Source organism: Microtus pennsylvanicus, chromosome 4, assembly GCF_037038515.1.
Source record: "Microtus pennsylvanicus isolate mMicPen1 chromosome 4, mMicPen1.hap1, whole genome shotgun sequence".
In the NCBI taxonomy this organism is placed as follows: Eukaryota; Metazoa; Chordata; class Mammalia; order Rodentia; family Cricetidae; genus Microtus; species Microtus pennsylvanicus.
This window is the reverse complement of record NC_134582.1, coordinates 110,588,153-110,610,792: the sequence shown is the minus strand read 5'-3', so window position 1 is coordinate 110,610,792 and position 22,640 is coordinate 110,588,153. Positions and strand designations below refer to the sequence as shown.

The following is a 22,640-nucleotide window of genomic DNA, read 5'->3' as shown; positions in this document are numbered from 1 at the left end:
GCTTTAAGAAGTTTAAGAACGACAGCTCTGTTTCTCAGGTTCCTCTTCCTTGAAGGTAGTGATACACATGCCTGATCAATTTTATCCATCTATGACAAAATATGCATCACTACTACCACAGTGACTGTCACTAAACTTGACCAGTCTTTCAGTATACCAACTGCTGAAAAATAAGTGTCCCTCTAGGACTGTAGCTGTAGCAATCTATGAACCTAAGTATAAATAATTGGGATGCTATTTGATAGTAATACCATAACTATTTATCAAATAATAGCAGTGACCTTCCAAGCCACTGATGTTTGACTTTTCCTTCCGATCAGAAAGCAACATATTGGACCATAGTATTCTTGTCATAACTGCACCTGTAGGCACATCATATCAGGCAAGTCGGGACCACAGCAAACAAGGTCCATGCTGAACAGGACCATTGGCAACAATTCTCCCTTAGTAGCCTACACAGTTCTTCCTGGCACTAAGGAAAGCCAGTAAGCAGGTGAGAGGGTCCAGCTTGGTCTCAACTTGATCTCTCCATGCCCTGTAGCAAAGGAAGCAGTGTCTTCAACAACATGGACTTGTCACCTTGTTTGAGCCTGTAATTGATAGTGGTGGTAATAGCCTTTATGGTTTCTAGAGCCTCAGGGGCCTCCCTGGTCAACAATTAATAGAATAGTAACCTGGCCCTGGCATTAGGGTTTTCATCCAACCTCTGGTTCTTGCCTATCTTTTTCTGCTTTCAATGACATCTTTGTTAAAACTCTGTTTTAATGTTCATCTTGACACTTTCCTAAATCAATAAGAAAAATCAAAGTTTGTAATTACACAAAGAAACATTTTAAAGAAGATGGGCAGGATCTGTAAAGGTGTCATCTATTCCAGACGTCACATGTTCCTGGCTAATGAGATACAAAAAAAGAAACATTAGAAAAGAGTTCAGTGCACAAAGAAACTACTCTTAAGGGTAGGCTGCAAGCTCAGCAGTAGACAGACAACAGAAAATTACATCAGTGGCATCTTTAAAGAGTACTTGTCTCATAATGTTGTGTCAGGGCTCTTTTTAAATTTTCATCGTATTAATTTTTCAGTGTAATTCTTTTTCTTCCCGCTTTTTACCCTATGGAATCTTTGTGTATCTATTGTGGCTTCCAGTTTAGTGTTTTTGTGGGATTCCTGAGTGTATGAATGAGTGAGTCTCTGCTTGGGCTCTTTTTCTTCTGTTTATTTATTATTATTATTGTTATTCAATTCCAGTATGTTGGGTTTTGTCTTATCTTATTATATTTTACTATTGTCCCATAGAAGCCCATTTGTTTTCTAATGAGGGGCAGAAAGAGTGTAAGTCCAGATAGAATGGAAGATGGGAAGAGCTGGGAGGAATAGAGGGGAGGAAATCATAACCAGGATATATTATGAGAAAAAAATCCATTTTCTAAAAAAGAAAAAACAAATGAAAATTGTATATATGAAAAAAGTAATAAATGCAGGAACCATAAGAAAATCCAATATAACCACAAGTAGACAATGTGTAGAGATTTTGGAACACTAAGTTCTAAATGGGATATCTTCATCAAACCCCTCCCTCAAGGCTCTGAGAACTATGTAGAAGAGGAGAGAGAAAGGGTGTAAGAGCAGAGAGGATGGGGGACTCCAAGAAAACAGTGCCTTCCAGACACCACAGGATAGATGCACACAAAAATCCACAGAGCCTGTGGCAGTATGCATGGGACCTGCACAAATTCAAGCCAGAGAGATTCCCAGAGCAGAGAGGAAGAAGTGACCATGAGCTCCCATCCCTAACCCAGGAGCTCTATCCAACTTACACCTGCTTGAAAGAAAATCTTAGTTCTCCAATGGAGTCTCACTGCCTAGATTAACCACACTTAAAGGTGGGCCTCACCCCCAGCAGGAGATGACCAACAGAAAAACAAACAAACAAACAAATAACGAATTCAATATTTTTTAAGACTTTTGGTCTCCTATAGTTTTGTTTGGGAAAAAAATGTCTTACTAGCTTTCTTTTTGTATAGTGTTTTCTGATTTTGTATTCTTATGGAGTGTGTGGGGTGTATAATTCTAATTTTTTTCTTTTTTTATTATTATGGCTTGTTTGATGGGTTTGTCTCTTTGTTTTCTAAAGAGAAAGAAAAGGCATGGAGTTGGGTGGGTGGATGGGCAGGAAGGATTTAGGAGGCATTGGGAAGAGGAGATAGTGGTCAGATTATGTAGTATGAAAAGAAGATTTCCAATAACAACAAAAATCCAATATAAAACAAAAAGATCTTAAAACTTCATAAAAGAGCAGTGCTGGATACAGCAGCCATAGATGGAAAATCCTGCTCTATCTAGCCATCCGCACCCCACAGGTCTTTGTTCTACACCAGGCAGCCTCCTCACCTGGAACCCTACTACTGCGTATCTCCCCTCCCCAGATATTCTTGGCAGGGGCAACTTGACATACTCACTGTACCTCAGGCTCAGTGGGGTCATGGTCATGCTTCAGCATGCCATGCTAACATTTAGAAGAGGCTTCTCAGCACGGACAGGCTATGGGCCCACACTGGCTCTTACTTAACCAAATGGCCATACTTGAAAAGGCCTGGGTTGGGTAAACAACTGTCACCCTTAACTTATCTTATTGCAAGGGAGAAATGTGCACTGCTGCATACTCAAAACCAATTCTTCAGCTCTTGGTCAAGCTTAATCTTTTTGACCTGTGCTATTTTATTATTTATGTCTTCTGTAACCTGTTGCTCAGATCTTAAAGCCTTCCAGAACCTCAGTGGCATAGTTTTTGTTTTCTGTCAATTTTTTCCTTAGAAACTCTGACTTGACACAAACCTTGCCACACTTACCTTCAAGTGACATGTCTACTGCCTTTTATCGTCTCCTTTTGGTTGTTTTAAAACTTCTGGAAATCGACTTATATGGTTGTCTAAATATTTCCATCTGCCAAAGCCTTTCCTAATTCATAAAGATCACATCTCACCATGGAGTTTGGCAAAGACACCAAAGCTCCACACTAGCTTTGAGGTCCCTATGAAATCAGTCTCTTTCTTAGCTCCCTTGAGTACACAGTTCTATCCAGCTCAATGTACTGGAGATCAGACATGATCTCTCTCATGTCTCATTCTCTTGCCTTTTCTCCACTTGATGTTTAGTCCTTGATATCCATGGGACTCTTAGATGAAAATAACCAAATACCCTAATTACTACTATGAGCCAGTCCACCAAAAACTTATTTTCTTAGTTTTCCTCATTTTTTGTCTTAAGCAGGGAGGGGAAGTTACATTACTCAATTCTCCACTTTCACTGAACTCAGAATAATTCAATCCACCCCCATCTGGCATCACAAGCCAGGTTGTGAGAGACTCACTGTTTAAAAGTCTTTGATGAGCCTGTGGCACACGTCTTTAATCACAGCACTTGAGAAGTAGAGGCAGGCAGATCTCTAAGTTTGAGACCAGCATGATCTACAGAGTTCCAGGATAGCCATGACTACAAGGAGAAACCCTGTCTAATAATAACAACAACAATGATAGATAGATAGATAGATAGATAGATAGATAGATAGATAGATAGATAGATAGATAGATAGATAGATAATAGACAGACAGATGGACAGATAGATATAATTTTTAATTCAAGCAGCTCAGATGCTGAGTGTTCTATAAATAATAGGGTTTCTTTTACTGGTCTGCTATGAAACTCTCCAGCCTCATGTTGAATTACAGATTTTTCTGCCCTCTGTAATAAAAGTAATAAAAATACTTCAGAGGTATCTTCTATAAGTTTTACCTCATTTTGTTTCTCTTCACTGTCTGATTCTTCCCATTGGTTACAAGTTACAAGCTTTTGCATTCCAGGAAATGTTCCTTAGCACAGCCACAATTTAAACTCTTAATTCTTGTAGCCAACCAGATGCCAAATGGCATGCCAACACCTTTGTCCTTTTCCTGACAAATCAGGGGTTAGAGCAGTGGAGAGCATCTGCATGTCTTTCCCTCAGTGTAATTCCTCACTTATGCAGAAACAGTCTTTCTGGTAGACAGCTGAGCTTCAGTTGCATGACTTACCACTCCCAACAAAGCCGTGTAAATGTCACTACACCCATTTGGCTCTTCATATCCTCAATGTCTTTGCTAAACACTTCTACCTTCCCATTTACTTACAGTGCCTATAATGCTTCTTTTGCTGTTGCTGTTGTTTTTGTTTTGCTGTTGTTTTTAAGACAGGTTTTCTTTGTGTGACCTTAGCTGTCTTGGAACTCACAGGACTAGGTTGGCCTTGAACTCAGAGATCCACCTGCCTCTGCCTCCAGTGCTGGGATTAAATGCATGCACCATAGGGCAATTTATAATGCTTATATAAGAATTTTTAGACAATTATGTTATATTCCTTGTGAATTAATTGCTATATATGTGTTGTCCTGATATTGGCATATACTTATTTTTGTTTTTCCATATGAAAGTTCAGATTCTTCATAAATTGAATAATTTTGGATATAATCCCAGGCATTTTAAATGTTGTACTTAGAACTTCTGAGTCAGGGCTAGAGAGATTATTCAGGGGTCAGGAGTACTTGCTGTCTCACAGAAGACCTAAGTTTGGTTCCCAGGACTAGCATCAAAAGGCTCACAACCACCTGTAAATCCAATTCCAGAGGTTCTGATGCCCTTTTCTGACCTCTTTTGGCACCTACATGTACCTGGTGCACTTAGAGACAAGAAGCTATATACACATACACATATATAAAAATAATTAAAATAGAACTTCTAAGTCTTGCTTAAATTCTACAGAGTCATTTTGATGTTATTGTTTTTAGAAATTGACCTGCTTAGGCCTAAACTGAAAGTTTCATCACACTTTTCAATATTTTGAATATAATATTGGTTCAATTTCCAAGCCTTTGGAGTACCATTAAAATCTGTCTTGCATGTGACCCACACAATAGTCACACTATAACCTGGTATGAAGATGTCTGTTAACTCCACTCTCGGCATGTTTGGTGGAGTAATTTGGATTAGATATAGATGCAGCACATGTGCAAGCCCAGAAATTCACAAATAACTTCAAAGATACTTTCTCTCTTTGCAATCTTTCTCTTTATAGTCTTTCTCTACAGTCCTGCTACCTAGAACCGTGCTCTCTGCAGCCTAGTTCTTTGCAGCCCTGCTCTCTGCAGCCTAGTTCTCTGCAGCCCTCTCTCTACTGTCCTGCTCTCTACAGCCCTGCTCTCTGCAGCCCTGAACTCGGCAGTGCTCTCTGCAGCCCTCTCTGCAGCCGTGCTCTCTGTAACTCTGCTCTATGCAGTGTTTTCTGCAGCCCTGCTCTATGCAGCCCTGCTCTCTGCAGCCCTTCTCTTTGGTTACCCCATTTTCAGTACATTCTTAATTCAGGAGCCAGACCACAGGTCAACAGCATCAGTTTCACTCCTTTGTTTGTCCGAGCTGAGCCATGAAGAAAAGGTTGTTCCTCATATGTGGCCTCTGCCTTCTGTTCTGCTGGGGTGGCTCAGTGGATAGCACAGAAGAAAGGGCAGAGGAGGGGAAAATGAAGGCTCTCTGTATATGGGGACCAGAGCTCACTTTTAATTATCCTTGTACAGAAATAAGGAGCAACTGTGGAGCTCAGCTTCATGGCCTGGTACTCAGGCTTAGGCTTCGGGCTCCTTTGAATGGAGGAAGCGGGGTAACTGGACACAAAACCTGGTAGATGTGCTACCAGCTTAGAAGAACTTAGAATTTTGATCGTCTTTAAACTCTCCTACTGTTTCTCATAGTCTTTAAAAAGAATCCCTGTCTTAAGGGCGCAGATCTTAACACAGGGCTATGTGAAAGGGGCAGAGGCAAGTGTGTCATCTGTGTCTGTCCTAGAATGAGAATTAACCTACTCAGAATTTTAGAGGCCAGTTAACCAGTGCCTCCTGGGAGCTAGGAGCATGCTGTGCTTTGCTTATGTAGCTAACCTTTATGATTGCCACAACCTACATGTTGGAATAGTTATATATTACAATCTACATTTTACACAGACGGAAGCAGATGCTTAGAAAGGAATGAATACCTCACCGGTGGTTACCTGACTAAAGCATGACTCGTAAAGCCCTTATGAATCATGCTATAATATACCCAGACCACCTGCCCCTGAATCAAGTACAGAATTTATTAAAGTTGAAGTTTCCTATGCCCTACCTCAAAACACACCAAAGGCAAATCTTTGACAATGTGAATAGCAGAGATTCTATGAATATTGAAGTTGAAAACCAGTGCATTCCGCACCCAGTGAAGGAAAGCATCAGTCTAAATGACTGTAAAAGGTATGTCAATATACTTCAAATAGAAGTAGTCATAAATGTTGGCATCAATCAGCTTAAAATAGCTTACATATGCTCACTTTCCCTGCTCTTCTGTATCATGTTTGGAAGCAGAAAATAGAAATTGTCATAAACCAAGACCCACTTTATACAGTGGTACGTTTCTGACCCCAAGCCTTGAATTTTTGCTCTGACTCTGGTCCCTGAAAACAAGGACTTCCTGATAGGGCTCCTCCTCAAAACATGTTAGTTAGCCAGTATATCAAATTCTACCTTTCCACTTCACTGACAGTTGCCACCTCCCTCCCAGGAGGCAGAGTTGTTGTGACTTTCCTAGAGAATTTGACTTAGGTTCACTTTGTGAGGCTAGTTTGCACAAGCCCATCCCTAACTGGTAAGTGTGAATGAAATAGAATTAGACATTTATAATTCTTTATGTATTACTGGTAAGAAGAGAGAATTTGTATTCAAGCAGAAATAAAAAAGATTTTTCTTAACTTGGATGAAAAGATGTGTAGTTCAAATTTACATGTGATAACATAAATTACAAAGGTTGAAAAAGTCAATCAAACTGTAGTGCTCACTCAGCAAATCCAGCAAATGACCTACATAACACCGAAACCTCCACACATTTCCTCCAAGGTCTCAGAATTTCTACAGGCACTGCTTTGACGGCTCATAGCAGGGATTATCATTCCTAACTCACATATGGGAAAATCAAAGTCAAGTATGCCATTATCTAAGGCCTATGACAGTTTCCCTTTTGAAGCAATGTGCAAGCATATCATAACAATAAGTCATATTTTAGTACTAAAATGTGTGGCAAATATTCTGCTTTGAAATAGAAGTCTTTTTCCAAAAAGTGTTCTTATAGATATTTATGAAGACATTTAAACATTTCAAAGTAATCAGCAGTAATGAATCAAAAAATAAAAAAAACAAAGTTAATAATAAAGAACATGTCAGCCTGAGGAGAGAGGGAGAAGGAGAGGAACAGGGAGGGAGGGAGGGAGGGAGGGAGGGAGGGAGGGAGGGAGAGAGAGAGAGAGAGAGAGAGAGAGAGAGCGCAGCTCTGAACATATGGCACAGAAGGCAAATCTGTAGTTGTTTAGAGCAGAGCTGCAGCCTCCATCTCTGTAGAGTACGTGAATGACCTCACAGGCAACAGTTCCCGTATGGTTCATATTTTTAAAGCTGACCATTTATAATAAAGATTCTTTGATCCCAGATCAAATGTTTGAATCAATTTTCTCTACACTCCCTGAGTCACTATTATAAAAGCTTCCCTCCTTCCACCCTCAGCTATGCCAGCCCTTCCTGCAGTGAGAACCATGGCCACTTTTACTTTTCCTATGGTTTTTCCCACCGCAGCGATGCCAGCCCTTCCTGCAGTGGGAGCCAGGAACCGTCACCAGTTGTCACCTTTCCTATGGTATGTCCACCTCTTTGTTGTGGTTTTAGCTCTCCTTATTTGCTAACCTCTCAAACAAAGGAAGGATCATGATAAATAATTCTTGTACATAATAAATTAAATACTATAATGAAAGTGATTCCTCTTAGGAGTTCAGGAATCCTTAATAAGACAGGAAGCTTATGGTCACATAGTTGGTAAAAATCTAATCCTCTCACCATCAGGAAAAAAGGTTTTTATAGGCCAAACATTTGTTTGTATGCAAGAAAAATAGAAATAAAAACAAATATATTTTATCTAGCTTATATTTCATGGATTTAAACTAGTTAATGTGATGTTTTGAAATTTACAACATTCTGTACTTTACTTTTTAAAAAGTCTTAAAACAGAAGATCTAAAATTGAGAGAAAAGATGAAAACATTAAAAACTGTCCAGGCAATGTTGAAAATTTGGCGTATTCCTAACCTAAATTGGCTCAAGTATTTCAAAGCTTTAGAAACATTTCTAATATAACTCTAACTTCTAAAATATTTAAGCATGAATTTCACAGAAATCTATGCATTAAACAAAGGTAACTGAAGAAAGCCGTAAAATTGCTAGCACAATATAAGGTTAATTTGCAAACACTTCAATTATATATGGGCCTAATTAAATATGATATAGAGAAAAGGGAAAAATGGGGGAGGCAGAGTGGAAAGGAAAAAAGTTCCAGAACTAAAAATCCCTCTAAAGTTTAGAAAAGTTATGTATATAACATATGTGTATATATATAATATAAACATAACAATAATAAGAAAATAATAATAAGAAGAAAAAAGCCATAAATTTGAGAGGGATTGAGAAGGGTTGGAGGGAGAAAAAAGTAATGATACAGTTATATTTTAATTAAAATGTAATTTTTTTTAATTGAGAAATTTTTAAGTTACAACTTCTTATTTAAACGAGATACTACATCAAAACAAAACAACAACAACGAAAGCAACAACAAAAATTCTCCAGAACCCACAAGGCAGCAGGATACTTCCACATACTTAACTTGGATGCACACATACAAAATGCAAAAAAGAATGAAAGGAAGGAAGGAAGGAAACAAAGAAGAAAGGGGAGTGTCTACCAGACCTACTTCTCACCATTTGCATCAAGTAGTGTACTCTCAGGAGCTAACACAGGAAACTGAAGTAGTTATAGCTGAGCAACACTGTCAGGCAAAGTTGAACTCTCCCTCAGTTTGTACAAAATGAACACCTGATCCTGCCATCCACCCATTCTGGTGATTATGGATTACCTTGCAGACAGCAGCAAACTGTTGGTTATTTCCTGCTCCAATGACAAGATAGCCATCCTTGGTTTTAAAAGCCTTCAAAAAAAAGTATAAGAAATACATATGTAAGTGTATGTCTGTACATGGGCAAGATCAGATAGTTAGCTTAAATTCCTGACAATCCTATATTGTAAATTTAATATACTTAAATGATGCTATCCATCAATTCAATAGTAACCTAGTGCATATCTGTTATCTTATAACTGCATTTTTTCATTTAAGACTGTTGAGCTTCTTCCTGACACCACTTCTACCTTCTACAACATGAGAAAAGTGACAATGTAAGGAAATGCTAGGCTACTGTTTCATAACTGGAAATTCTACCCTCATTACACTGTAGATTGACTTTTGATATTTCAAAGTTTTGTGGGTTTTTTGGTTTCCATTTTTCCTTGTAGAACTTTGTATGGCAGAAAGTCAACTGTTTATACTGAGAAAGAAGAACCAATGAAAAGGGGGAGTGAAACTCCGGTGTGTCTACTTTCTCCCAGAGTACCTTACTTTCTCTTAACTCTTGTGCTTAATATCTATTCTTAAGTATTTGTTAATAAACCCCAACTCCGTTTCAGACTTGTCTCTTTCTGCACCAAAGTCAAAGATTCAGTTTTACATGAGTCAAGACTCATAAAGGCTCTTTTCAGACTGCTGAGGGCAACAGCCTCAAGCTGTGCCTCCATCTCCCCACTGATTGAAAAGAGGCTGAAGAGATGCTTCAACAGATAAAGGCACTGGCTGCTCTTCCAGAGGGTCAGTGTTCAGTTTCCAACATCTACATGGCGGCTAACAACTGTCTGTAACTACAAGATCTGATATCCTCATGCAGGCAAAACACTAATACATATTAAATAAACATAAATTAGTTTTTAAAGATGTGTGCCATAACACCTGGAAAAAGAAGGAAAGAAAAAAGAGAGGGAGGGAGGGAGGGAGGGAGGGAGGGAGGAAGGAAGGAAGGAAGGAAGGAAGGAAGGAAGGAAGGAAGGAAAAAAGGAAGGAAGGAAGGAAGGAAGGAAGGAAGGAAGGAAGGAAGGAAGGAAGGAAGGAAAGAGGGGGAGCAAAGGGAAGAAAAAGGAAGAAAGGGGAAATAAAGAGTTGGAGCTACAACTTTAAAGATCGCATGCATAACTTTTGGGTGATTTTCACTCTTCAGTAGTGAAAACTGACACATCAAGATGAGTCTGGATCTCATGTTGCTTTAAGCATGTAAAACTGCCAACTGCTCTTTAGGGATAGGCTCAGGTGGACAGACCCTCAGACTAGCAGCTTCACCACCAAACAGCCCAGTTCTATTCGAGATCTTTTGCACCCACTTTCCCCCACATGTAACTTTAGTGTAATTAGAGAAAGCAAACTTTACCCTCCAACTGTCCAATCAGTTCTTTCTTGACAAGCATTTTGAGTTTCCTTTCTTCCAGAGTAAGCTTTGCTCTGTAAACTCATCTGCTTTTTCCTTCACTAACCACTGTTTTTGAGAAGGACAACATCTCTCTACTCTGGCAAGTGTTACATCTATTCTGATGACCTTTGTAGCACCTTTGAGCACTTTTCTTTCTCAATTGGCTTTAGTCTCTTCTCTTCCACAGAATTTGTCTCTTCTGCCTCCACTAAAATATCACCAACACAACATGAATTTTTCTTACTTTTCTCCACTCCTACATATAAAAAAAAATGGAACCTACCTCTTCCTATGCACAGCACCATACTGCCAAGCCTTTGCCATTGTATGGCCCTATCTCTATATTGAATAGGTACTTCCTTGGCTGCTCAGGACAATTGTCTGTCACCTTCTCGGGCCCCTGCTCATATTCATTTCCCATGTCTCTGTATTGTTCATTGTCCATGTGCCCCCTGGCAGTACTTTCATCACCCCTTTGCAATTAGTCTTTTGTCCTTTCACTCCAGTTGCTCTTACGGTAGTCAGTGGGCACATTTGACTATTAAATTTATGTTAGAAAATAACATAAAGATTACATTTTATAATTCTATTCATATGAAATGCCCAAAATAGATAAATCCCTGAAGATCGAAAATATAGTAGCTACATAGGGCTGGAGAAGTTGGTAGATGATGAGGAATAACTAATGAGTTTTTGACTTTTTGGAAGGGTAATGGAAATTCGCAGAATTTGATAATAGTGATGGCTGTGCAGCTGTGAACACTCTAAATTCACTTAGTTATACCCTTATGAGGACAAATCAGGTGAACTTTATATCAATACAGCTGTTATTTTAAAATTTAAATTCACAGTGATGAGCCACAATCCTATCAACTCCCATTCAAGCATTTAACAGTCACACATGACTGGTGGCTACTGCACTGAACAGTACATGCACAGAGCAAGAAAGTATCTGTTGCATCTTACTGGCCAAGTGCAGCGGGGAAATTGTAGGTTTTCCTTTTTTATACTTCTTACTAAGTCCAAGATCTAAAACATATCAAGGTTTATGATAGGAGGTTGACAAAGGGTAGGCAAATGCTCAAATGACTAGTTCCAGATAATAAAATAGAACTGAAATTTATCTTGCATTTAAAAAGTACAGCAGGGTTTTCTTCTGTTCATGTTGCTGCTGTATTTGGTAACAAATCCTATGAAAAAGGTACAACATGATCTATTTTCCTTGTTCACAAAGGCAATAGCAAAGTGAGTAACAAGGGTAATGTATTGGTGTTTCCCAGATGGCAGGAAGGGAGTCTGCAACAGACATGAGGGCAAGCTACAGATGACTTTGAGATCAGATTTCTCAGTGAAGCATAACTAACTATGAAGGTATACCAGTTCTCTACTATTACATGTATATATGGTAAAGTAGCAAATGGAAAGTGAAGTAACTATTTACTGTCAAGTATAATGCAAAGAATCATTTTTAAAATTTTGATCAGTGACCTCTTCAATAAGTTTTGTGTGGGTATAATTTTATTTCAATAAACTTCCTTAATGAATGAGGAGCTATTTGTTCTTTTCCTTAACCTCCATTGTGATATGAAACATCTTTATCGATATAAGGGAAATCTCAAGCAGATATAAGAATTTTTTTAGCACCTGTGAGAAAGTGGATACTTAGCAGCCCTTGAGCTAACAGAATATGATCAGACCATATATTAAAATGACTGGGTAAGATTTTGAGTTACCTTAATAAATATTCCCTATTATCATTTGAAAAAGTTCAAAAATAAATATATTTTAAATAAGAACATATTTAAAAACTAAATTAGCACCATAGAAAACTGGGCAAGGGGAGAATATGACAAGAAATAAATAAATTACCTATATACTATATAATACTATAAACCAAACAAAAACCTGCTCACAGAACTCTTCTTTCTGTATTCATATATACCTTTATATAACTAATATCTGCCATAGTGCTAGTTCTCCTTTTAATATTTTCCCACAAGATTATTGAAATGTCATCTGTCATCATTTTAATAACACACACACATATATATATATATATATATCCAAATTTCAATTACACATTCTGTTTATTTAACTATAAGGTGTTTTGGGTTTTTTTTACTAGTTTTAAAGTGAGCATTCACATGATAACATAATTTTTAATTTAAATTACAGGATACTGTAACAAAATGTCTAATCTAATTAAATTCTTTAAAATATGTTTTTATCTCAACAAACATACTAAACTAGATGATTAAATTCCAGCCCTATTTTACTTAACCTGGACAGTATCAGGCATGTTACACGATTTTGAAGGCTTGGTTTTTAATTTATGAAATAAGAATGATTAGTATGTATCTTTAAAATTACTATAAAGATGAAGTTTTCTTTTTTGAATTTTTTAAGATTTATATATTTATTATGTAAGTGTTCTGCCTGCATGCATGCTGGCAGGCCAGAAGAGGGCACCAGATCTCATTATAGATGGTTACCAGATACCATGTGGTTGTTGGGACTTGAACTCAGGACCTCTGGAAGGGTAGCCAGTGCTCAATCTCTGAGCCATCTCTTTAGCCTTGATTAAGTTTCTTAGTATACATTTATTCATCCATCTAACATATACACTGTATCTCCAGAAATTGAGTATGATGGGGAAAAAACAAAAAATAACAAGTGACCATTCACATAAAACTTACATTCTAATAAAGTGGCAGATATCAACCAAATAGTGATACAAATATTGGCAGACAGTGGCAGGCTCTAGAATGAAAGCATACAGATCATAATGAGATCTTAGAATACATAGTCTTAATATTGTTTGAGTTGAGGGATGAGAAGCAGCAAAGTTCCCTTAGAAAACACTTTCTAGGCTGAGCACGAAGAATTCATATGTGTGTACTGAATAGAGTTGTGAGAAGTAAACTGTTGATGAAAAATAATGACATGTTTGGGAGGAGCAATGACCTGCAAGAAGAGAGAAAGTATCACAAGTAAAGCTGAGGAGAGGAAAGAGTGGACCAGGTGAAATTAAAGGCCATGGGAAATAAGTTATATACCAGAAAGCTGATGGGAAATCACTAAAAGGACTTGACTGTCCTTCAAAAAGACCTCTCTTCAGTGCAACAAGAGGCTGTTGTAATGATCATGACAGAAGATGGTGCGGTCTTAGACAAAGGGCCGAGTGGGTTAGAACAGAAGAAAATGGGGTCAATGAATAGTTAAGCGAGGAAAGATAGTGGACTCGATAATAGACTAAGTATGACGGTTACAAACTTCAGGTGTAAGGAGAGGAAGGTGCCACAGGTGACACCGATACTTATAAGAACTTCGTGAGATTTCCCAGAGCAAATTTCACCAGCAGAAACCAGATTAAAATCTAAACTATAGTTAAAATCTTGGCAGCCATTTGCTTATAACATATATCTGAAGAAATCACATAAATGAAATCATTTAGCAAGAAATGGAGTAGGGTGAGGATCAACAAATGCCTATGGGGCAAGATTTTATACTCTCAGAAAGAACTTTTCCAGAGTCTCAGGAACGCACGTGCAATCTGTCAAGGGTGAAATACCACTGGGAGACATGGGGTAAATTTATGCAAACCAGGTCAGCAAAGTCTGGCACACGGATGTAGACATGCCTCCCACATGGATAGGAAGGGAGGCACCAAGCAAGTTCCCAGTGCTTCTACTTTCTCATGCAAAAGGGGTGATTTGGACTTTTTTACGGGAATATGAGTCAAGAGGATGAGAAGGAATTCCACAGTTTGCTACAGACCATGAAAAAGCGGAGCACTGCAAGAAACACACGTGAATGTGTTGAGGTACCAGATAAGTTCTTCCTTGTCATGCTTCAGTTATGGAGCAGTAGAGTAAACGCATACTTGCATGTATTATATTGAGGGCTTCCCCAGACAGATATAAAAAAGAAGATTACAAGAGTAAGAAAGTTAGAAAACTGCTGCGAATATTACAGGGGAATTCGGCATTAGCCATGAACCTAAGGAAGAGGCAGTTAAGAAAAGAAGAGGCTTGAACAAGGAGTACACATGGTGCCAAGCAACAAGGAGCACATCCTGAGCAATCGTGATGGGTGAATCTGAGCAAGCAAGGTGAAATAGAAGGACACAAGAAATGCTCACAATGGAAAAGCTTCATTCAGAACTGTAGACAGAAATCAATTTCAGGTTATAAATAGAGAACTATAACATGTACTGCATAAAGTAGTTTCGGATAAGAAACGGGGACTTGATTTCGGCCATTCTATCAAATAATTACTATCATACCTACACAGAGAAAACTCCCAGTGCATTCAAAGCCCTCATGTGTTAACACTAACCCTCACCAGTTTTGCAAACAATACCTTGTAATTCACTTGATTGCACACTCACTGAAAAATGCAACGCATGATGCCATCTACACACCCCGCAAACGACCTTCATTGCAGGGAGTGTCTAAACTACCTATGTTAGCTCCAAACACCCAGGGCTAAAGTGTTCTTATTTCAAGGAATTGAAGTTACAGGAAATGAACAACTCTTGTTTTTTCATGAACTGATGGAGAAGCAGCCAGGAAGTATAAGTGTCTACTGTTCCCCAAGAACAAGGACAGAGCCAAATCTATATCCACGGAATGCCAGAATTTATCCTTCCCAAGGAAAGAAATTCTTCTATCTATCAGGTATGTTTCACCAAAGGTGTCAAGATTCCCAAACAAAAACTGCGAGATGATCTAGAATATTGGCAATTCAAAGAATTAGACATCCCAACTATCCAGGCAGACTTCACGAGCAAGAAGACATGCGAGTTCAAAGTAGTTAGAGAAGTTTCACAAGCAAGAGGTAACTACAGCTGAGTCTTTGGGGTAGATGTGTAGAAGATGAGGCAAGTGTTAAGAGAGGGGGGAAAAAGTCATTTTAGAATTTATCTTGCATGTGGAAGTTTTCAGCCATTCCCACAGGTTGCGTTTACTGAGCTTCCAGACTGCCAGCCTGGTGCAGTGATGTCCTATTAATAATCTGACCAAAGATAGCACACATAGAGACTTTTAGAAGCCACTCGCTAACTGAATATAACCAATACTCAAGTGGAAGGGGTATGGATGGGATTATAGTTGTATCTTTCTGTGCTGTACAATTTCTGTACAATTGTAGTATTGTCTCTGTCACTAATAAGGTATGCACAATTCGTAGGGAATAGGCTTCAAACACAAGAACACATACACTAAACCTTCCTGGGGCTACTTCTTTTTAACAGAATCTTCTTCCACAAAAGGGCACCACTGCTGATGGCCTTCATCACCCACAGGAAAAAGACATTCCAGGCAGTTTAACTCAGGGCCATTAGATTGTTTTCTGTAACATCAGACAACTGCCTTCTGGGTCTGTGCTAGGATACTGTGGCAAATTCAGAGCTCTGTTTGCTACTGCTAACAGTTCAGTGCACCTCATGATGCTGGAGCTGGCTGCCAGCTGGCAACATGTCACGGGCTGCTTGGAGATCGAGAACAGTGTCCTCGATGGAACGGAGCAAGGCAGAAAATGGCAAGCGAGGCCCAGCCTCTCAAACTTCCCCACTACCAACTTGGCCTCGTGTACACACACGCTTTTCATGTGGAGTAACACATTTTGAAAACTCATTGCTGAATGCAAGCCCCTTCTTGAATTACATAATTCTACATTACCCTTGAAAGCAATGTTGTATGAGGATTTCTGGCTAGAATTCACCAAAACCATGGGAAGTTTGTGTGTTTAGAGATACTTTGGAGATTTTTAAATCACTCTAGTGCTTTCAATCTCTTGGCCTTTGGCACTACTTGCAGAGGAAATATCAAGGAAGAGATGGGGAAAGGTCTTCAATCACTCACGGCCTTCACAAGTTATCAAGGGATGTAATTTTCCTTATAGCCCTCTGAAAAAAGTCTGCTTTTCTTTAAGAAAACTGCAGTGGAAAATAGCAAGCCCAATCATTTTTCCTGAGACGTATGCCAGAAATCACGTCTGATGGTTCTGAGCTGGCTGTGTCGGAGCAAGTCTTAAGCCAGATGACTTAGAAAGCTTATCAGTAGCACCCACTTTTTTTTTATTGAAAAAACAATTCTGGCTCCTCCCAGCCTCCCATTTCCCTCCCCCTCCTCCCGCCCCTCTCCCCCTCCCCCACTTCTCTCCCCCTCCCTCTCCAGTCCGAAGAGCAGTCAGGGTTCCCTGCCCTGTGGAAAGTCCAAGGTCCTCCCCGCTCCAACCAGGTCTAGGAAGGTGAACATCCAAACTGGCTAGGCTCCCACAAAGCTTGAACATGAGGAGCAGAAGGAGGGAGAACATGAGCAAGGAAGTCTGGACCACGAGGGGTGCACCCACCCACTGAGAGAGTGGGGCTGATCTATTGGGAGCTCACCAAGGCCAGCTGGACCGTGACTGAAAAAGCATGGGATAAAACCGGACTCTCTGAACATGGCGGACAATGAGGGCTGATGAGAAGCCAAGGACAATAGCACCCACTTTTTAATGGAAAGTGAAAAGCAGGCTTAAGCCGACTATCTGATTTTTCACCAACACTCCAATGCAAAAGTTCCTTGACAGTATCAATCTTTCCTTAACTTCCCTCTTATACACCAAATATGTTACAACATTCATGCTATATAGAAAATAGCACTTGTGACAAGAAGCCTATACCTATGTCAGACCCATGGGAAGGGTGTACGGAGCAGACTTTAGTCATGCAAGCACAGCATTTTACTACCACCTACTGAAGACTCAAACTAGAAAAACATAGCAACAATATAGTAAGAATAGGAATATCTTAAAGAAATTTATAGAATTGATTGGCAATGATCCTCAAGCATATCTTAACTACATCTCCACATAAAAATCACAACGCATGAACAGTAAGATAGGAATTGGAGAAAGCCCAAACATTGGACCTATAGAGGCCTAGAAGGCAGATAAATTTCAGGCCATGGTTATTTGAATGAGCATGGTGAAGGAAAGCAGTTATTGGGATACAGTATGAGGATGTGAAAGGGAATAGATTCAAACCTTGCCAGAACAGTATGTGAAAATCCTATAGTTGGCAATTAGCTCATAATATATACAATAATTGCAGGTTCCCAGCTATGAAGATTAGCTCAGAGCATTGTTCCTGATTCTACATAAGGGATTGTGATCTCAGGGAAAAAATGGATTGGCAGGAACCTGGAAGTTAACAAAAACAAACAACAATAACAAAACAGGGAATACAGGAAAAGTAGAAATCAAGCACCCACAAAATGTATAAGAAGCAAGAAACATGCTCTTTGGTGCATGCAGGTTTGTGGACAACAGACAAGGACAACTTCAGGTCCCACTTGCTATCCAACTGTTGTTACAACAGTATGTGGGCAACAGATAGCACTATTTTTGTTACAGCAACACCACTATGTGACTGCAAACTCAGAAACTGAAAAACTACTACACACCCCAAGGCTGGAGAAGGAAAAGAAAGAGAGGACAGATGAGGGAGGGAGAGACCACCAAAATTAAGGGCCATTTGAGGGTAGTATAAAAACCTAATACAGTAGAAATTAATTAAATATATATATAAATAAAGGCGACCTAAATGAAATCACCAAATAATGGCAGAGATAGAGCCCCAATTGAACATCTCTTATCACCAAATGAAGCTTCCAGAACCACAAATGGGTTGCATCTAATTGAGTTGTTGGCCAAATAAATCCCATAGACACCCCAAAACAACTCAGGTTATTGCCAAGTTAGTTGCTTTCCACACACTGATGTTAAGGCCCTATTACCAAAGACAATACCTATACAACTCATAGAACACACAGTAGTAGAGGTGGTGCCTACCTCTAGCCTTCACCCCAATGGCTTCACCCCTATGGGTTAGTGTTCCTGGTACTGGAAATACCTCTGCATACTACCAAAGGAGAAAGATAATTACCAACTCAGCCACAAACACCTCTATCTACAATTGTGTCCTACCTACAAGACACGCTAGTGCAATGGTGTCACAATCAATAACTGATATGACTTAAGACCCATTCCACAAGATGGAGCCCATACCTGACACTGCTTGGGTGACCAAGAGTATGAGACTAGATAGCCTAGAAACATAGGACAAAAACAAATACTACTGTTCTACTAAAAGAACAGAGCAATAAAATGACTCCTAATGGTATTCTGTTATACCCACAGAGCAGTGCTTTGCTCAGCCACCATTAGAGAAGCTTCCTCCTGCAGCAGATGGTAACAAATATAGAGACCTACAGCTGTAAAATATACAGAGAATGAGAGACCGTGAACCATTCATCCCGAAATGTAATATCTCCATTAAGTCCTTTCCCTCAGGGCCTAGAAAACCCTTTGGAAGAGGAGTCCAAAATAGGATAAGAGGCAGAGGGGACTGAGGACATGAACAAAACAAGGCCTTCTGAACACTGAATAACCACTGTACATATGAACTCATAGAAACTGAAGCAGCATGCTTAGGGCCTACAGAAGTCTGTACCAGATGGAGTCCTAGACCTAAAAGGAGAACTGGACACGAGCCCTTATCCTTGGCCCAGAAACTATCTCCAATTGATAACTACTTGCAAATGAAAGTTTAGTTTTCTCCAAGAAAGTCTCATTGGGGATACAAACTACTCTTAAGGAGAGGCGGCCTATCCAGCAGCAGAAGGCCAGAAAACAACACATCCGCATCTTCCCTTGTCTCATAGATCAGGTCAGGGCTTTTTCTTTTTTCTTTTATCATTTTCTACTTTAATTTTTATTTTTCTCCTTTTTCATCCTGCAGGTCCTTTGCATATATACTAAGGCTTCTAGTTTTGTACTTTTATGAAAGTTGTAAGTGTGCAAACAAGTGAATCTCTGCAGCTATATCTGTTTCTTGTGCCTTTTCTTGGGTTCTTTTTCTTCTCTTGTTTATTTTGTCTTGTTTATTTGTTTATTTGTCTTGTTTATGTTGTTTATTCTGATTGTTTTTGGTTTATCTTACTTTGCTATTATTTATAGGATGATTGTTTTTTAATGAGCATCAGAAGGAAGGTGTATCCAGATGGGACGATAGGTGGTATAAGAACTGGAAGGAATGGGGGAAGGGTAAACCATAATAGGATATATTATGTGAGAAAAAAATCTATTTTCAGTAGAAGAAAAAAAATGAGTAATATGTACACAACGGCATTTTTAGTCACGAAGAAAAACAAAATTATGCCATTTACAGAAAGTGGATACAACTGGGGATAATCATAGTAAGCAAGTTTAGTCACAGAAGGTCAAAAATCACATTTTGTCTTGTTTGTGGATCTTAGAATTTATAGAGATAAATAAAATCACACATGTGTATGTGACAGGAAGTTAGAAATGGAGCTGTCTAGAGGAATGAAGGGCTCTGACAAGTGTAGAAGGGGTCAAAAGATGGAGATAGAGGATATAGAAGGAAGTACACTCAATGTGTTATATGAAGATGTCCTTATGAAACCTGGTACAATGAAAACATATCAATTAAAATATTATAAAAACATACTTAAAATAACATAGTGTTTGTATTGAAAGAACTTAGTATAGTATGTAAAATCACAACCTAATAAATTATAGTTCTATATGCCTTCTCCTGGCTGTACACTAGCACACATAATCTTAAGGTGAGTACCAGGAAAATAAATTGCTACTTTATGGTAGGGGAAGACCTGTATGATAGGTTACAACATTTGAGGACAAGATAAGCAAAGAATTATCTCCTTGAGAAATTAATATTCAAAGGACAAAAAAACCATAGCGTAAGCACAGTTTACTTTCTCTCTCAAGTCACTAAGAATCTATGAGTTAAGCCTCAGTTGACTGATCAAGGGTCCAAGGACCTTTCCATATGTGTCTAGAAGAAAGAAAAAGAGACTCAAACTTCTAACAATACAGTACAGAACTATACCTACTTGCCAGGAGATAAGGGGCTCAAAACATATTTTACCATTTCTACTCCATTTTAAAAAGATGTAATCTGAACATTCTTCTGTGTGCACCTATATCTCTGACATTGGTTATAAACAAGAGTTAGATTCCCACGGCACATATACCATGACTTAGCCCTGACTGTGTTCTGCAAGACTTTGAACAAAACATTGTTGAATTAGGAAGTTGTGTCTCTCAAATGAACTTAACAGCAGAGTCAGTAGAAACTTTCCAAAACACGAAAAGAAATTCAAGTCTTTCTGGTCCATCAGTAACAAAAATCAGTGTTCCTAGTCTCATTAACTACTTAAGGGAACATATCTGGTCTTCTAATGTCTCGCCTCTCTTACTATATGAACATACTACATTATCTAAAACGTCCAAGGGTAGCAAAGAGATGTTGGTTTATTTTAGGGTTTATTTGAGTGTTTGAGCAATTGTTATATTTTAGTTTGTCTGAGATTCCTGCCCTATGAATAACTGTGAAAACACTGAGGAATATATATATATATATATATTTATATATATATATATATATTAACAAAATGAGCTAAGAATAATTTACCATTGCCTGGTTCCCAAAATACAGCTCTCTTAGTCTCAGTAGAGATATGTTTAATAAATGTTTCAGTTGAAACTCCTTGAAGAAACATCTTTATACAGTGTTCAGCTGAGCGTTCCTCGTCTTATCTTGAATGAAAATGTAAAGCTACCATTCCTATGCCAATCACCTGACTGACCCACTAGTCAGGAATAGATCAATTGCATCAGCTCAAGGACTCAAAAGCCTTGAGAGACAGGGTTGGGATGAGAAGATTAAGTCACAAACTAAGGAAGAAAGTCAGAGATCCTTAGGAAAAGATAAATCTCAGACAAAAGACTAGACTACACAGAAGAAGCATAGGCAGGGATGAAACAGCTGCCTCATTACTGCTGGCACCTTGATCTTGATCACTAGGTTCTCATGCATAGTGGTTTCAGAGGGAGCAGTGAACAACAAGGCTGGAGCTACACCTTATGAAACTATGATCCATCTGCCTCACACAGGGTCTGGCACTTGAAAGGTCATTATATTTACGCTATTTCAAAATCATTTTGTACTAGATTCTTGTGTTTGTCTGTTGTAATAAGAGCGGCAGGGCTGCATCCCCAGCACCCCAGCCGCCTGGCTAACTTATGCCTCGAAATAACAACACACAAATTGTATTCATTTAAACACTGCTTGGCCCTTTAGCTCTAGCCCTTACTGGCTAATTCTGATATCCCGATCAACCCATCTCTAATAATCTGTGTAGCCCCGGTCTTACTGGGAAAGATTCAGCATGTCTGACCTGGCGGCTTGCTTCATCACGTGTGTCTGCCCAGGAGATGGGAGCATGGTGTCTCTGCTCCAGAGCAGAGCTGTCAAGTCTGAGCTCACTTCCTCTTCCTCCCAGCATTCTGTTCTGTTTACTCCTTCCACCTATGTTTTAACCTATGAGGGCCAAGCAGTTTCTTTATTGCTTAACCAGTGAAATCAGCAGATTGATATATGACACTCCCACATTTGTCTGCTTGTTTTTTGGTGGGTGGTTGGTTGATTGGTTTTTTTCAAGACAGGGTTTCTCTGTAACAGTTCTGGCTGTCCTGGAACTTATCCTGTAGATCAGGCTGGCCTGGAACTCATAGAGATCCACCTGCCTCTATCTCCTGAGTACTGGGATTAAAGGCACACACTGCCATCATCCAGCTATTGTGCTAGTTCCATAAAACAATTGCATAAAGAGCAAATAGAATCATCTCCTTCTGAACATTTCCGCTCAGACACCACATATATACCTTCTCTTCACTCAAAAAAGTTTGAGAAATCAGTTGTGGAGGCCCAAAAATGTGAGCCTACTTTCACCTTGACCAAAGGCCAGAGAGTTGGAACTTACCTCTATTCCTTCAAGGTTACGGTGTTTCTACTTCAAACAAAGGTCCCAACTAGATTCAGATCAGAGAGTTCTGCTCTCAAGGTTATTATCAACAGGTGTGCCTAATATCCAGACCTTGTATTTCAGGAATAGAAGTAGATGTTTCTTCCTCAAACAAAAGTCTAAGGATCTTACTAAGGTTCCAGTTCCCTTAGGGAGATACCATTGGATTCCACCCAGGGAGTGATTTGCCTACAGAAGGATTAGGGTGTGAGCATGACTTGTTCTGTCCTAGCAACAGAATGTTTAACTATGGATGTAGCCTGCAACCTTCATTGGTATGTTCATTTATTGTATCATGCTAATG

The 22,640-nt window shown here is 39.1% G+C and overlaps 1 protein-coding gene across 2 annotated transcripts in view; it reads right to left on the bottom strand.

Moving 5' to 3' along the window:
• The window catches only part of Sugct (succinyl-CoA:glutarate-CoA transferase), a 661,530-nt gene that overhangs the window by 397,814 nt on the left and 241,076 nt on the right, over window positions 1–22,640 (bottom strand). For both annotated transcript variants that reach the window (XM_075971076.1, XM_075971078.1), the window contains exon 10: window positions 9,005–9,076. In XM_075971076.1, the coding sequence (XP_075827191.1) occupies window positions 9,005–9,076 (72 nt within the window). The remainder of the gene's footprint in view (window positions 1–9,004; window positions 9,077–22,640) is intronic.